Source organism: Emydura macquarii, unplaced genomic scaffold, assembly GCF_026122565.2.
Source record: "Emydura macquarii macquarii isolate MOO-44397 ecotype Brisbane River unplaced genomic scaffold, CSIRO-AGI_Emac_v2 contig_1644, whole genome shotgun sequence".
Classification (NCBI taxonomy): domain Eukaryota; kingdom Metazoa; phylum Chordata; order Testudines; family Chelidae; genus Emydura; species Emydura macquarii.
In genome coordinates, this window is record NW_027131781.1 from 12,382,416 (window position 1) to 12,397,296 (window position 14,881).

The 14,881-nt window shown below is 44.4% G+C and overlaps 1 protein-coding gene across 5 annotated transcripts in view; it reads left to right on the forward strand.

Moving 5' to 3' along the window:
- AKAP13 (A-kinase anchoring protein 13) overlaps positions 1–10,311 on the forward strand; it is a 297,054-nt gene extending 286,743 nt beyond the window's left edge. For all 5 annotated transcript variants that reach the window (XM_067555646.1, XM_067555644.1, XM_067555647.1 and 2 more), the window contains 6 exons: positions 1,298–1,368; positions 1,894–1,938; positions 3,274–3,324; positions 3,833–4,282; positions 6,478–6,781; positions 7,861–10,311. In XM_067555646.1, coding sequence (XP_067411747.1) covers positions 1,298–1,368; positions 1,894–1,938; positions 3,274–3,324; positions 3,833–4,282; positions 6,478–6,781; positions 7,861–7,910 — 971 coding nt within the window. In that variant the 3' untranslated portion in view covers positions 7,911–10,311. The remainder of the gene's footprint in view (positions 1–1,297; positions 1,369–1,893; positions 1,939–3,273; positions 3,325–3,832; positions 4,283–6,477; positions 6,782–7,860) is intronic.
- The last annotated feature ends 4,570 nt before the right edge of the window (positions 10,312–14,881 follow it).

The window sequence follows — 14,881 nt, forward strand, 5'->3', positions numbered from 1 at the left end:
CCAGTGGAAGGCCGCAAAGTTCCCAGCAAGTCCTGTCCTAGGAATGAAAAATGCACGGACTCAGGGAACCTGAGGGGCTTTTGTTTAGGTTGCAATTTCTTTTCACTGCAGCAGTAATTTGGACAGCCTCAGGCTGGGCTTGTAAGACTGCTCACTGCATAGCCCACCCTTTACTTTACCCGAGCTTCTGTATGTTCACGTGAGTTAGTGAGAGATCTTGAGGAGGCTTTGGAAGGAGGATGCAGGGCCGACTGAACGAGGTGCAGGACTCGGTGTCAGGAAACCTGAGTTCTGTTCCCGACTTTACCACCCACTCCCTGTGTGACCTTGGGCAACTCCGATAACCTCCTTTCCCTATCTGTAAAATGATAGTAAACGATCCTTTACCCATCTACATGGAAGAGGGTAGCAGGTTCTAGGACCCTGCAAAGGAACGCGAGGCTGCCTGGATAGAGGGCGTCGGCTGCAGTTAGAATTGGTTATTGTTCGTCTGAGTTACCAGTAAAGCCAGACCCCTGGAAAGGGGTACTCCTGGCTGCATATAGTGTGCTCTAGGCTGTTCAAATCAGGATGCTTATGCCATGTAGGTAAAGCATCATGGATGCTTATGCTATGTAGGTAAAGCACTTTGAAATCAAGGGAAGAAAAATGCTAGGGGGGTACCATGGGCTCAGGTGGGTCTTTTCTTGTGGTATGTCTCAGTTGGGAGCACACTTCTGAGCTGTCCATCTGGAAATGAACAATCCCAGTGGATTAATAGAGTGTCCTGATCAAAATTCCAAGGTTTTAATGTTTGAGGCAGTGGGTGAGCTGCTAGCATGAAATGATTGACCTGTTTGGGGACACATACAAGTGTCTAAGTACTCCAAGTCCAGTTTGAATGAGTAGCATTGAAACATAGCTTGATGTAATAGAACCTGATGTGATACCATTGTCACTCACCCTACGTATTCTAAAACAACTTGTCTTGGAGACCAGAGCAAATATGCTAGTGAAATGGAAACAGCATATGGGAATTGAGAGATTTCTAACAGATGGTCCAGAAATCATCTTGTTAAATTTTCAGCATATCATTTGAAACCAGAGCTGTCCCTAACCTCTCCACTCCCTGTCAGCAAGGGCTGACATTTATTGATATAAATAGGAAACAAACATACATAGGTGACTAATGTGGCTCAGCTGCATGCACCCACTTTTAAAGTCCTCTTTTCCCATTCTATGGTTGCTAATGACTGAGGATTTTATCTGGGGTTTGAAAATGTAAATGACCAGTACCAACCTGAGGTGTTTCTTTTAGGTGGAGAGAAAGATGAAGGTGATGATACTCAGGATCTTCGGAGAACAGAATCAGACAGCATTTTAAAGAAGGTACTGTTGTTGTGTTTGTGTCAGATATCATCCATGGGCCTTTGACATTTTTAATGCTTGAATGATAACTTTTTTGTTTTAATTTGAAAAATAATAGATTTCTGAACATATTATAGCAAGTTAAAACTCACCCCACTGGAAAAAAAATGGGGGCACATGCTCAAAACCAATTTTGCTCTAAGATTCCCTCTTTAAACCAATTTTACTGGGTAATGGACTCTTCTGTGGCACTGGTTATCTTCCATCTGTCTGCAAATCAAGTAAAACATGTCTAATTGTGCATCGTTATTGAAAAGCCAATGTCAAACACGACCTCACACCCATTCTCGCTGTGAATGAATTTATCGTATCACTACAAAATTAACATATGATTTTATGATTTTTTACTTACATAACAAACTACATGAGTTCTGCCCTTCCGAAAAGGAAAACGGGAGAGCATGTCTACCATTAATTCTACTTCGAAAGACACTTACTGTGATTTCTCATTTGCCTTTTTGTTAAATCTGTGTAATTTTTTTACAGGGTGGAACTGCTAATTTGATGTTCGTGTTGAAAAGAAACAATGAGGTAAGAACAGTCTCCCTGGCTTAGGTGCATAGATCTTTTTTCCTTCAGTTTAGGTACCAAGTATATTTGTTTCAATAGGTGAGGCTAAAGTGTAACAAGGCTCTTAGATACAGTAAATTGAGAACTAAACCTACTGTGTTACGTGCGTGCTTAGCCTTGAATGCTCAGACTAAGGATTTGCTGACTGGCATCTAATTGCCAGCCGTAGGATACAGGTTGATTATAGACATCAAGGTTTAATTACAATTAGAAAGCACATGACTGTATTTACCATGCATCTGCTGATAGAATGAGTGTAATAGTATGGTGCAGGTGCAGTGAGTTGGAGCAATTAGATTTCTATTCTCTCTTTGATATGCATCCGTAACTCCCAATTAACTTTAATGGCAGCTAAGTATCACAGTGAGCAAAGGTTCCCTTAATAACATTTATTACACAAGTACTGGAAATACTGCAGTTTTTGTCAGTTGAATTTTTATACTAAAAGTGTAATTACAGTATGTTCAGCAGGATTCAATGAAGCACTTAGCCAATATTTTGAGATATGGGAAGTCACCCAAAGCATCAGGCATTCTGTTGGCCCTGTACCAGTATATGATATTGGAGTGCTTGCCTTTAAGGACTGTATTTTCAAAGGGCCTCCAATAATACACATGCAGCATTTGTATGCCCCTTATTTTGTAGACTAGTCTCCCTGCACCATGAATGCAGGAGTTTGCATGTGTCACCAGTGGTGTCTACACACATTACAGGTATATATTCAGGGCCTTTTTATGATTTTGATCCTTACACTTGTTTCCCTGCAAATTTGAAAACATGGTTAGTTCATGGCCAATTCCCTTCCCTCCCCTCCCAGCAGTCATTTTCTGAGCATCATTTGTTCTTCAACCTATTGGTACAGCAGGAAATTGTTTAAAGAAACAACCTGTACATTCCTGTGAGACATAAACAACCCTGTGATTCCATGCACGCACCTTGTCTGGGGGTATGTGCGCACAAGATGCCATGGTCAGGTTCGTTCAGTGACTGACCGCTGCACCGATTGCTGCGGGAAGCCAGGGTGAGATTATCTTACATGTCTCTGAGGTGCCAAAGATAAATGGATGGATAAGTAGATACCTGTGACCAGTGTGTATGTTTGGGATAAATAATTACAGGGAAGAGAGCATGGGAAGGGTCAGGGCAAGTAGAAAGATGTCTGTGTGGCTTTAAATATACGGCATGGCTTTGTAAGCCTCATTGCTCATCATAATAGAAAAGAAAAGGGCTTTGTCTGTGCCCAGACAGAAAGGTGAGGTATAACAGCCACATTCTTGTGCTTTTGTTTCCTTGCAGCAGGTTCTCCAAAGCATTACCCACCTCCACAACCTGCTCAGTTCTTTGCAGGTAGGTCAGTCTTAAACATAGTATCTTGCTTTGATGTGCGTCGCTCCCAAACAGCAACTCCCTTCAGCGAGTGTTGACTGTGTTGAGGTCAGCGTTTCTTCCCTACCCCCTCCCTTCCCTTTATATTGCCAGTCCAGAGTGAGACTAGCAATCCCACTAAAGGGTCCAGTCCAGCATCCTAGTGGCTCTGGACTGCCATGTGGGAGTACCATCTCCTGGTCTCTTGCTGCCCAGGCCTGCAGGGATTGTGAGTGCTCTGCAGGTCAGGCCTAGTTTGTGTCTTACAAGTAAATACCTCAGATCTACCAGCCGTACTGGACCCTCTAATTCATCAGGGCAAATACACCAACATGACTAGGTTCTGGACTCAGGGAAGGGTTAACAATGATTAATTAATAATCCCCTGTACTGCAATTGCGAGCTGCTTCATGATGTTAGAGCTACTGCATGTCTGTGCATTCGATGAAGGGAGGCACTGCGCTGACTTTATTCCTGCCTCTCCTCTCAGGCTGTAGTGTTGCAGCAGGACACCTATATTGAGGATCAGAAGCTGGTTCTCAGTGAGAGGGCGCTGACGCGGAGCTCCTCCCGGCCAAACTCCTTGATCGAGCAGGAAAAGCAACGGAGCCTGGAGAAGCAGCGTCAGGAGCTGGCCAACCTGCAGAAGCAGCAGGCTCAGCACCAGGAGGAGAAGCGGAGGAGAGAGAAGGAGTGGGAGGCACGGGAGAAGGAGCTGACGGAGCGGGAGGTGCGGCTGGCCCAGCGAGAGGAGCAGGCCCAGAAGGGACACCATGATCTGGAGAAGGAGAGGGAAGAGCTGCGGCGGAGGAAAGCAGCCTACCAGCAGGATCTGGAGCACCTGCGCGCAGCACAGAAACAGCTGGAGAGGGAGAAGGAGCAAATCAAGAGAGACCTGGAGCGATTACCCCCAGTGCAGATGGAGCCTGACCTCAGTCAGGTAATCACTCTGCTCCCAGTTGAGTTCTCAGACAAGGCATGTGGCTGAGGTGCCAAGATGTCTGTCTTCCTAAAAGAGATCCTCTAGTTCAGTCACAAGTTATAGGCTCAGGACTGGAACTGCCTGGGGAGGTTCCATGGCACATGTGATGCAGGAAGTTAGACTAGATGTAAGATCTGGAAATCTAGAAGCTATGAGTCTGAGACACGGGCCCTGATTTATAACAGTGGCAACTCTTTTCGCACCTGACGTTTGGTGCTGTGTTTTGCCTGTTGTGTGTCAGAAGGCTGCAGGGTCAGACACCTGGCAAAAGACGTTCCTTGGAGTGTTGTGGAATCAAGGTCCCTAGCAGGTTCCGGTGGGCAGGCGAAATCATAGCGTTGAGTGTCTCTTGTCTTTCCGGTGGGGCTCATCTGTGAACACATCTGTGTTTTGCCAGCTCTTTTTGAGACCTGTTCCTTGTTGGCCTGATATTGAATGGCAGGGAAGAGCGCACACAGGGATGTTGGGGGAACCACTGTTGCATTTCACTTTGGCCTGTTCACACCTGTTTTGTTCACCTGTGAGGAGCATCCAGGCAAGCCCAGATTTGTTCGATGTGCAGGCAGTCCATTAGCCTGGGACACACTCTTGGGCTGTCCACACCCCGCAGCGCTCACAGAAACAGCTCAGGGGTGACAAGTTTGGTCCTGAACCGCTCCCTCAATATAAGCCTCTCAAGTACATTGCCAGGCTTTGCTATTTAGTATTTATGTATGTGAACTAGCACCCAAAAGTGTGATTTCCTTCCCCCCCACCCCAATGAGTCATTTAGTCATTTTCCAATCTTCCCCTGTAAATTCAAACACCTCCTCTAATTTCAATTCCTGGGGAAAACAAGACACCTGACAAACAGCTAGTTAAACAAGATCCTTGCTCTCCAGGATCTAGCATATAGGCACAACACAGCAAGCGAGAGTGGGAACAGAGCTGGCTAGGGCTATAGCTGTACAAAGTTACTAAGAGCAGACCATGCAGGGACACTTCTTAGTGAGCTGGGGTTTATTTGCTGTTTAAAGTTGTAGTTACTTCAGCTGCAAAGCCAACAAGAAGGGAACTAAGTCATTAGGAGTCTGGATGGGGGAAGGCTTGTTTAGTTCGTGCAGAAATTTGATTTCAGGCCTGGAGCAGATATTTAATTAAGACACAGAATTAATTCCATAACAAGATGTAATTTGTTTGGGGCTGAAGCAGAAGTGGTGTCATGCATTCATTGACTGGAAACAGCACCATGTGACTTAATAGACCTATCTTTTATCTCAAACAGTAAATTCTGAATAGCGAATAATCAGAAGAACATTTGCTCCCCCAGTTTCTGAGCGACCCAGAGGCTGACATTTCTTCAGACAATTCTGAATAATGAACAAGGTCCTTAAAAACCGTGATCTATTTGAGAGCAAATAAACATGCCACATTCTGCAGAGAAGTTGTGTGCTTTATCATGCAGCTCTAATTTACATGCATGAAGCTCAGATTATCTGGCCAGGGGTGCTGTGGGAACACCTGAGAAAATACTGCTGAAGACCAATAAGATGCCAGGGTCCTCAAAAGGAAGCAACTTCCTAGAGGCAGGCATCATACAGGACATGTCAAAGCTATTAATAGGGACATATGGTGGAGTACCTAAGGGTAGGAATTCTCACCTTTATCCTCCCTTTCAGTGTATTGGGTTCAGTTGTGTTGCGGGAGAACACATTAGAAAAGCAGTACAATATTTTGCCTTATCTTTTTTACTTAGGAAGATTCCACTTGTCATCATTCTTCACTGTGTACATCTTATAACATTCTCTTCCCTAGGAGGGAGGATTTTGCCAGGGCTTCTGCCCCCACCTGCATCTGGGAGGGGGAAGGAGCCTGGGTTTCCTAGGTTCTTAAAGAGGACTTGCCCGTGGGTGATTATGCCACCGTCTGTATCTGGAAAGGAGTGTAAGGGTTTAAAATCCGTGTCTCTTCCCCCTTGGACAGAGAGGGCTGCCTCTCTGGATGTTTGGCTTTTGTTGGGAGAAAATGTCCATGTGACAGGAAGACGACTTTTGGGCGGTGGTTACAGGTGGCGTGCAGGGCAACAGGCTGTCGTCATGGTAATATTACCTTCCCTGTGATTTTGATCCTTGCCTGCTTCTGCCAGTAAAATGCTTCTGTTCTACCCTCCGTAGGTTTCAAACCCCCGTGGTAAAATGGTAAGGGTCCCCTCCTTGCCCATATCTGAGGACTCCAAACAGCAAAGTTCCTCCCTTCCCAAACAGGGGCACTCGAATGCAGAACTGTCTCTGTCACCCAAAAGGAACAGTCTCTCAAGGACACACAAAGAGAAAGGCACTTTCCACTTGCTTAGCACAACGAACCAGACTAACAAGGTGGCCGAGGGGCAGCAGCCCACCCGCCTCTTCGGTTTAACCAAGCCAAAGGAGAAGAAGGAAAAGAAGAAAAAGGGCAAAGGACACCGCTCCCAACCTGCCGGTGAGTGTCAGGCGGGGCCAGAGAAGAGTGTTAGGGGTTAGTGAGCTGGCTTTTCCTGCAGCTCTCTCGGGAGCCTGGCAACCCAAGGGGTGGATTATAACTGAGTGAGGGGTGCAGAAAAACGCAGGCTGTGAGCACAGTTTCCAGCAGAAGGTGATTTTGCGTGCGTGGGAGGGAGAGCCGTTGTCCCGTGCCGCTGTCTCTGCCATGCAGTGAACAAATGTGACGACGTTCTCTGATTTCCCCTCCTCCTCCCTTTCTCCCCCCCACCCGCCGTGCTCTCTTCTATGAGCCATTGGTGCTGCGCTCCAGGTCTTCCGTATGGGAGCACCTTTTCTGCAGCCAGGGGAGCTACACTGATGCCCAGCTTGATTGGCTGCATCCTGTCAGCTGATGTCAAGGGGTCACCCATTGTTCCCTTTTCCCAGCCTAACTTGGATGGCTTCATAGATTGGCCTCTCCCTGTACATTTCAACTTAATTTGTGCAATGTCCATGTTTATGCAAGGGGAGGTGCTGAGAAACACTGCCTAGAGTCAGGGCGAGGTCTGAGGAAAACTTTCCAAACCTGTGCCCGTGCCCATAAAAACGTGGCTTGCAACGCACCCGTCTGTTCGACTCCCTTCCCCTAAACCTTCCTCCCTGTTCTGTCAGTGCACCTCACTCCTGACCTGTCCCACCCCTGGCTAGTCCAGTTGCCTCCCCTCCCCCTCTGAGCTGATGCACCTCACTCCTGACCTTCCAGTGTGAAATGATGCAGCAGTTTCCTCACCTGGATTTGTATCAGCTGGAGACTAACGGGGTGAGCTTCAAACCTGTCGTACTTGTGACCCAGGGCAAATTGGCACCCAACACCTCCGGGATGAAAGGCTGATGGTGTGTTACTCTCAGGAATTTTGCTGCACACCAGTTGCACATTCATGGGACTAGTGGGTCTAGCCGCTCAAAGATGTATTTTAAATGTCAGCCACCCAGAAAGATTGTAGCATGCTTGGGAATGTGATGGTGGTAGGCAGTGTTTGTTTTAACATAGAGACCCTTTCCCTGACTGTTTCTTCATGGCTGGCTTTCCTTTCCCAGATGCTCATTCATCAGAAGCACCACCAGAGGGCGAGGAGATCTTCTGCTGAATGTCTACTCCTAATTCTGCAGGGATGAGCCTCCCTCGTCGCTGTACTGTGTTAGAAGCTGTACAGGCATCTGATGGGGCCAACGCATGAGCAGCTCTCCCTCTGCACGTCGATCGTTCTCAGCCTTTGTACAGTGGAAACCTCCCCTCCCACACTTTGCAGCTCACGCCTGGCCCCTGCACCCGACCAACTCTGTGTGTTAAATAAAACATGGGCTGATGGGGAAGGGCTCTGTCCTTCGGTTTTGCATGAATTCTGGCTGCAGAGGCTGACCACGTGGCAAACAGCAGCCACTGAGTGTGCAAATCTTGGTTTAAAGTAGGGATAGACATTCCCAGTCTCTTCTTACTGCCAGCGGATGAGAGAATATGGCCCAAGGGATCAGTGCCTCCTAATTCTCCTTTTCTGGGGAATACAACTAAAACCAAGCGTTTAGCAAAAGGCCAGGACTCTGCAAATGGTGCATACACACTGGCATATATAGATATACTATATATATATGTATGTGTCTAAGTATCCACTGGGATATACTTACAGTCTGTACAGACAAGCTGGGTTAGCTTAGCTCTGCCCAAGGATACCTGATGACTTTCAGGGAGCATGTAGATATTAAATATCTTAGCCTTAATGCTCAGAGTGTAGCTTTATTTGTCCGCATGCCCCTTCCATGCGCATTGTATGTTACATGCTTCATTTCAGAAAGGTACCAAACACTAGGCAGCAGCAACAGTGTGTAAAAAAAAAAAAAAAAGCCAAATACAATCAGAAGTTACTCGCAAAGGATTTCTGTGGGGCAGATGATTTAAAATGTAATCAGTTTCCAGCACCAAACAGAATATCTTTGGGTGTGTTAAAAACATGATCCAGAAGGAAAAAAGGATGCTGTACTTGTGAGGTAATCCCAGGGAGCCAGAACAGACAGCGTTAAAGTGACAATGGCTTTTTAAAGTGTCTGTGTGACCTACAGCCTCTTCTTTCTGAGCAGGGCTTTCTTTGTCAGATTACGTTTCTCCAGCAAGATGTCATTTGGGATCAACACTTTTTTGTTACAAATTCACTGACCCATCATAAAAACAGGTGAGACCCTTCCATTTGGGGATCACTTCGCTTTTTTTTTAACTTACTGCCTGTGATTTTCTTCCCCTGGCATTTCTTGGTGATCGTCATCTGTATGATCACTGGGCTTCCATTTCTCCAGGTTCCATCAGCCCCTATAGCTCAGTTCTAACCAAAGGCAACATCATAGCAATTTCCAGAGCACTCAAATGAGATGTCAGAGGGTTATAACCTGAGATGAGGAATAATTGTGTGAGCAGATGTACAGTGAAGGAACACCGATCCCAGGATTTGTGCATGCACTGTAATGTGTGCTTACGCAACACTTACTGGGGAGACAATGTGTCCTAGTGGGCTGAACATTGTATTGCAGGTCAGGAGCTCCAGATTCCTGGTCCCAGTTCTATCACCGATTGACTGCAAGTCTCCTAGCCTCTCTTTGCCTCAGTTCTCCATCTGCAAAATTGGGATCAACTTAATTCCCTGTGAGAATTATCATTTGTATAACACCTTGCATCACCAATGCACTGGGGCACAGCTGCTAAGTATGATGGTAATGTGTGAAGACTAAGAGAAAGAAATGCATAAAGTTGAATTGTTTCTAAATTCATTGTTCTTTCCACACCTCTCAGATTTGCGTAAGCAGATTTCTGAATGTCACAAGACCCTTCCTTTGAGCAGTTTGAAGCTGTCGTGTTTATTTTCTTTCCCACAGATTCTCCTTTTAAAAAAATTTTGCACTATGTTTTGATTCTTATTTGCTTTCTATCTTCACAAGCTAGTTACATGCAGTAGAATTCAGCGCTAGCATTTTTAATAATGAGCTGCAACAGCAATGATAGCAACATTGGGTGCTTCGATTGGTTTGTCTCGATCAGTGGGGGAACCCTGAATGGCCTGCTTGTTTTTGAGTATGAACTGTTCAGAGAGCTTCAAAAGCAAACAAACAAAATGAAATAAGATGTTTTCTGAGGTCATATTTTTGTTTTTGTTTTAAATATTATTTGGTGCTTGTTCTTAATTGCAAGCTGGGCTTGCACAAATATTTATCTTTCTGTTTATTTGAAAGAGGTCTGGTTTAAAAAAAGTGTATTTTGTTTTATTTTTTTATTTTTATCTTTTGTTTTTTTTTAAGGATGAGCTTAATAACCCAGTGGTTTTATTTAGACCTTGCATAGTACAATACTAGGGTGTGTTCAAGGCTTCATAGCAGCCTGTCTCCTGCCTGAAGAGTGGTTAAATACAAGTGATTCCAGCCGGAGAGCTGCCTTCAAGGCAAAGTATCTCCAGGCCAGACAAAAAATTGGAAAGAGAGGCAGTGTTTGTAGTCAGGATCATTACTGGCCTTCCGTTTTCTTGTTTAAATGGGGGGGGGGGGGGGGGGGGTGGTTGGGGCAAGGTAAAAAGCCAAATATTGCTCTTGGTGTAAGGGCCTGTTTCGATGTCATCTGAAATCAATGGGTGTCTTTCCATTGGCGTCAGTGGGAATTGCTTCATACCCTAAGGCTGTAGTGTGATATTTTAGAAATAAGAAAAAACAGCAGACAATTTAAAGAACCTTTGCCCTAATATTCATCTGCTTGTGCAAGTGAATGTGCTAAAATGAAATTTTGGAACTCAATCCAGTGTATTGCGTGGTTACCAATCTGTAAACAGAATGTGGCTCTCTAGTATTTTTGAAGGATCCCATTTAGGTTGCAGGAGCATTTGCCAGTGTGAATCCTATCTTCTAACCTTGTGATACATCTCCTCTCCCCAAAGCCAGCACTTCTTGAACTTAGGAAACAGGCCAGTGCGCTTTTTCTCCTAGCACAACTAAATAGAGGCACATCAACCGGGGCAGAGGGGATGAAACCTTAGCTGAATTGGTCCCCTCTAGTCCTATTGTAGATAGAACGGCACTCAGTGCACTGGTTAAGATCAGTCTGTGTTTCACCAAGCGGCTGACTGCCCATGGTCCCAGCTGTCCCTTGCCAAGATAATCACTTAAAAAAGGTTATTTGTGTTTGTATTGTGAACAGAAGCCCTTTGTCAGTGGTGGATATAAATTGCCAGCTGATTATATTAGATTGAAGCCTGTAGTCTCTCTCTTTTTTTTTTTTTCTTTCATTTTTAGGAAGCTGAAGGTTTTTATTTTTTAGCCATTTTGCTCAAGTTTTCCTTGAAAGGTTTGGAACTGGTCCATGGAGATGGATTCCCGCTCTGATCCCTGCAGATTATCCAGCATTACCCAGATAGCGCATGATCCCCAAGTGTAGTGTTAAGTGGGTCAGTTATTTGTCCTAGGTTTTGCAGCCACCGGTGTTTTATTTTTTTTCCTTTCCTGGCCTTAATTAACGAGTTATGTTTGTTCCACTTCCGTACTTAGCATCTAACTCATGTTTGTTGAGTTTACTTTATTTCTTAGAGAGACCCTGAAATCCCACTGGTCTTCTAAGGCATGGTCAAGAGACACCTACTATGGGCTGTGCTTCTGCTGTGCAGGACAGCCAGGTTCAGAAGTGACTGCATTAATTCCATACTGCTAGGGGGAGAAGAGGAATTTGGAAAGAGCTCCACTTGATGAGCTCCCTTTGCTAGTTTGTCATTGATGGGCGTGTCAGATCTCCCTTCCTTACACTTGTGACAAAGCTTGGCATGGTAACTATTACTACACAGTAGAAGGAGCTTCAGTGAACAGCATAGTGAAGGGTGCAATTTCAGCATGAAATATATCATATAGTTAAGATTAGGGAACTTCTGGGATCAGACTGATTCTAGCGACCGCTTACTACAGCTGCAAAGGGATTGGATGGGATTTGATGTCAGCATCTTTCAAATGAAGTGATCATCTCAATATATCATTGTCTATGGTGTTCAGTGCCATAAAGTGCTTTAAATGGAATCCTCCTTTGCTTCTTTTTGGTTATAGTGAGACAATCAGACTGTATAATTGTTTCCCCTCCCCATCCCTAATCCAATCTAGGAAGGGGGTTAGAAGTTACAAAATATTGAAGTGTAAAGTCTGCATAGCTTAGGCTTTGAAGAGATTTAGGGGACATGGAAGAAAAGAAGGTTTCTGTATGACTTTTTTTTTTAGCCTAAAATTCAGAATTTTACCACAGTCCCCTTCTACATATAGTGACCTGAGAGCCCTCCACCTTCCTCTCTTTACTTGGGAGATTCAACTATCGCTCAGCCTTTCATTAATCCCTTCTGAAACCTACCCCAGCTCCCCACACTGGGAGACTCATCTTACATGTGACACTGGAGGAAAATGCAGAGCAGCAGTGCTGCCAGAGGGGTGGGGCAGGAGCAGTAGGGATTGGCTTCCCCTTGGGTAAAGCAGAGACACAGCATTGGCATCAATATTACCTCCCTAACAAGGCTGGAGAATGCTGAATAAAGAATTACACGTCCACTGGTGTCTTACTAGAGAGAGAGGAAGTAGAAAATAAGAAGCCCAGAGCAAAGGGAGTGAGGGATGTAGCCATTGATTGAAGGTTAGTGAGGCTATTTCTGGACCTCATAGGCCATCCCAGCTGAAAGCAAGGGCTCCCATTCCAGAGACATCGCCTGAGCTTTTCACTACAGGTAGCTCTTGAAGCCTGACTGCTGTTGAGAACCAGAGGTGTCAGTTTAGATTGGGCTGATTTGTGTTTTCTTTCACAGTATTTGCAGAGTCTGGTAATCGTCACACCTTCTTTGGGTTCCTAAAACACTGAAGCTTTTGCTGACCCAGTGCGCAAATCCAGTCCACTATGCCAGAGAGCTGTGAAGACATCGGGTTAGGGAGAGCGTAGTGGGAGTTGGTCTGGGATAGCCAGATATCTGGGGATGGCAGGGCAAGGGGAGACTGGTCAGAGGTGGCAACAAAGTACTGCCTATTTAAACCTAGCATAACATTCCTTGTTAACCAGAACTCTGGAAACTATTCTGCCTGCTGGCCAGGTTTGTAAACGTAAAATAATTTAAGTTAACCTTTGAAATAAATCATCCCCAAGAGCTCATAATTCTTATTTCATTTGTCAGAAGGGGCAGCAATCCAGGATTAGTTCTTTATCCAGTGATCTAGCTAAGTTTTAAAGATAGGCAAGCTGAACTGGTTTAGTCTTATACCTGTCATGCTCTCGAGTAATCAGAAGGCCTGTCAATATACCTTTTAGTGTCTCATTGCCTTTTCCCTGCACATGCACTTCACTGACATTGAAACTATGCCCCAAAATATTCTGCTTCTGTTGCCTGGAGGGGAAAAAAAGATGTAGTTCGCTGCTTTGCATACAGCTGTAAGCTTTGTATGTATTTTTGAAAGAGTCTGTAGATATTGATCACATCCACACACCTAAGTATTTTAACTATATTCTTTATGGATAATAAACACTGACTTAGAAAATCTATGTCCAGTTCAGTTTGCCTATGGTTAAAGTTTAGCCTCATGTTTATTTTGTACTAATATGGAATGCACTAATGCAATCCATCGAATGTTGAGGGTGTGTATATAGTAACACTCTCTACCTCTGCTTCCAGTTCGTGTTAATTTTTAAATGCTTTGCATTTTTTTCATGTTGAATCTGTAAAATAAAAACAAAAAAGTTAAACATTACAAAATAAAATTTAAAAATGAGGGTGTATGTTAATTTGTAATTATGTAAAAAGTGATATGATCGACTGTAAAATTCTTCAGTTTTTCTGTAATTTGCCAGAAGCCATCTGGTTTTGTAACAAGCTTTTATTTATCTTCTTTCTAGCTAGCAGCAGCAACCTCTTGTTAAAGTCATTTTTTCCCCTCTAAATAAATTTGATATTAAGTCCGAGCATTATGCCCAATTTATTGCAATCCTTGTTGTTTTCCTTCTATTGACGGGATTTATTGCAATGAAGGTGAATGAATGAGGAAGAAATAGAACTGGCCTTACCAGTAATAGATATTGCCATTTTTAATTTCAATATTCCTATGTGCATGTTTTAGGATGTTTAAAATACGTGAACATTTATTTTCCTTCTCTGTAAAGTTTGTGTTCTGGGGGAAAAAAAGAAATTGTCTTGACTGGGATGAGACCTAATGTGGAAGGCAGCTTATCCCACATCTGCCCACTTCAGGGTTTCTTGCACTTCCCTTTGTAGCATCTGGCACTGGCCAGAATCAGAGACAGGATATGGGATGAGATGAACCCCTGTCCTGATCCAGTCTGGCAATTTCTATGTTCCTATGTCTGCCCTACCCTTCAGGGATCATCAGCTCTGAAAATAGGTATGATTGTATCCCTAAAGAATACATAGGTTAGGTGCAGACGTAGTAATTACAGCTAAAGCTTCTTCGTGCTACAGCTGTTATTTATGATGGTAATGCCTCTGGGCCACAGCCAAGACTGTACCAGACCCTGTACATGCACAGTAAGAGATTACAGACTACCTGGATAACGAATGAGAGAAAGGAAGAATTGATTGATCATATTTTACAGACGGAGCTGAGGCACAGAGGTGATAAAAATAGGTCAGTGGAAGAGACAGGAATTAAGCCCATATCCTGAGTTGCAGTCAAGTACTTCCACTATACAAGACCATCAGAAAGATCCTGTGAAACAGTATCTCATGGTAAGGCAGCACCATCAGCTCCCACGGATTTCTTTGTGAGTTGAAGCTGTTCACACCACGAGATGAGGTCCTTGCACATTGTTATACTCAGGCTCCATTCCTTCTCAAGTTGCTGTTGGCTGGTTCCCTTACTTATGGGCTTGTTTGGAAAGTACCAGCAACACCCACTGAAGCGAGTGGGCACTGGTGACGTGTGTCGATGACCTAGCTGAGGGGCCATACATCTGTATTTGTCTTGGTAAGGATTCTGTGGAGGAACAGAATTGGGAGGTGGTTTGAAGCTGGTGGACAGGGAAGCAGGCAAATTGGCTTCTATTCCTAGCTCAGCCAATCACTAGCTG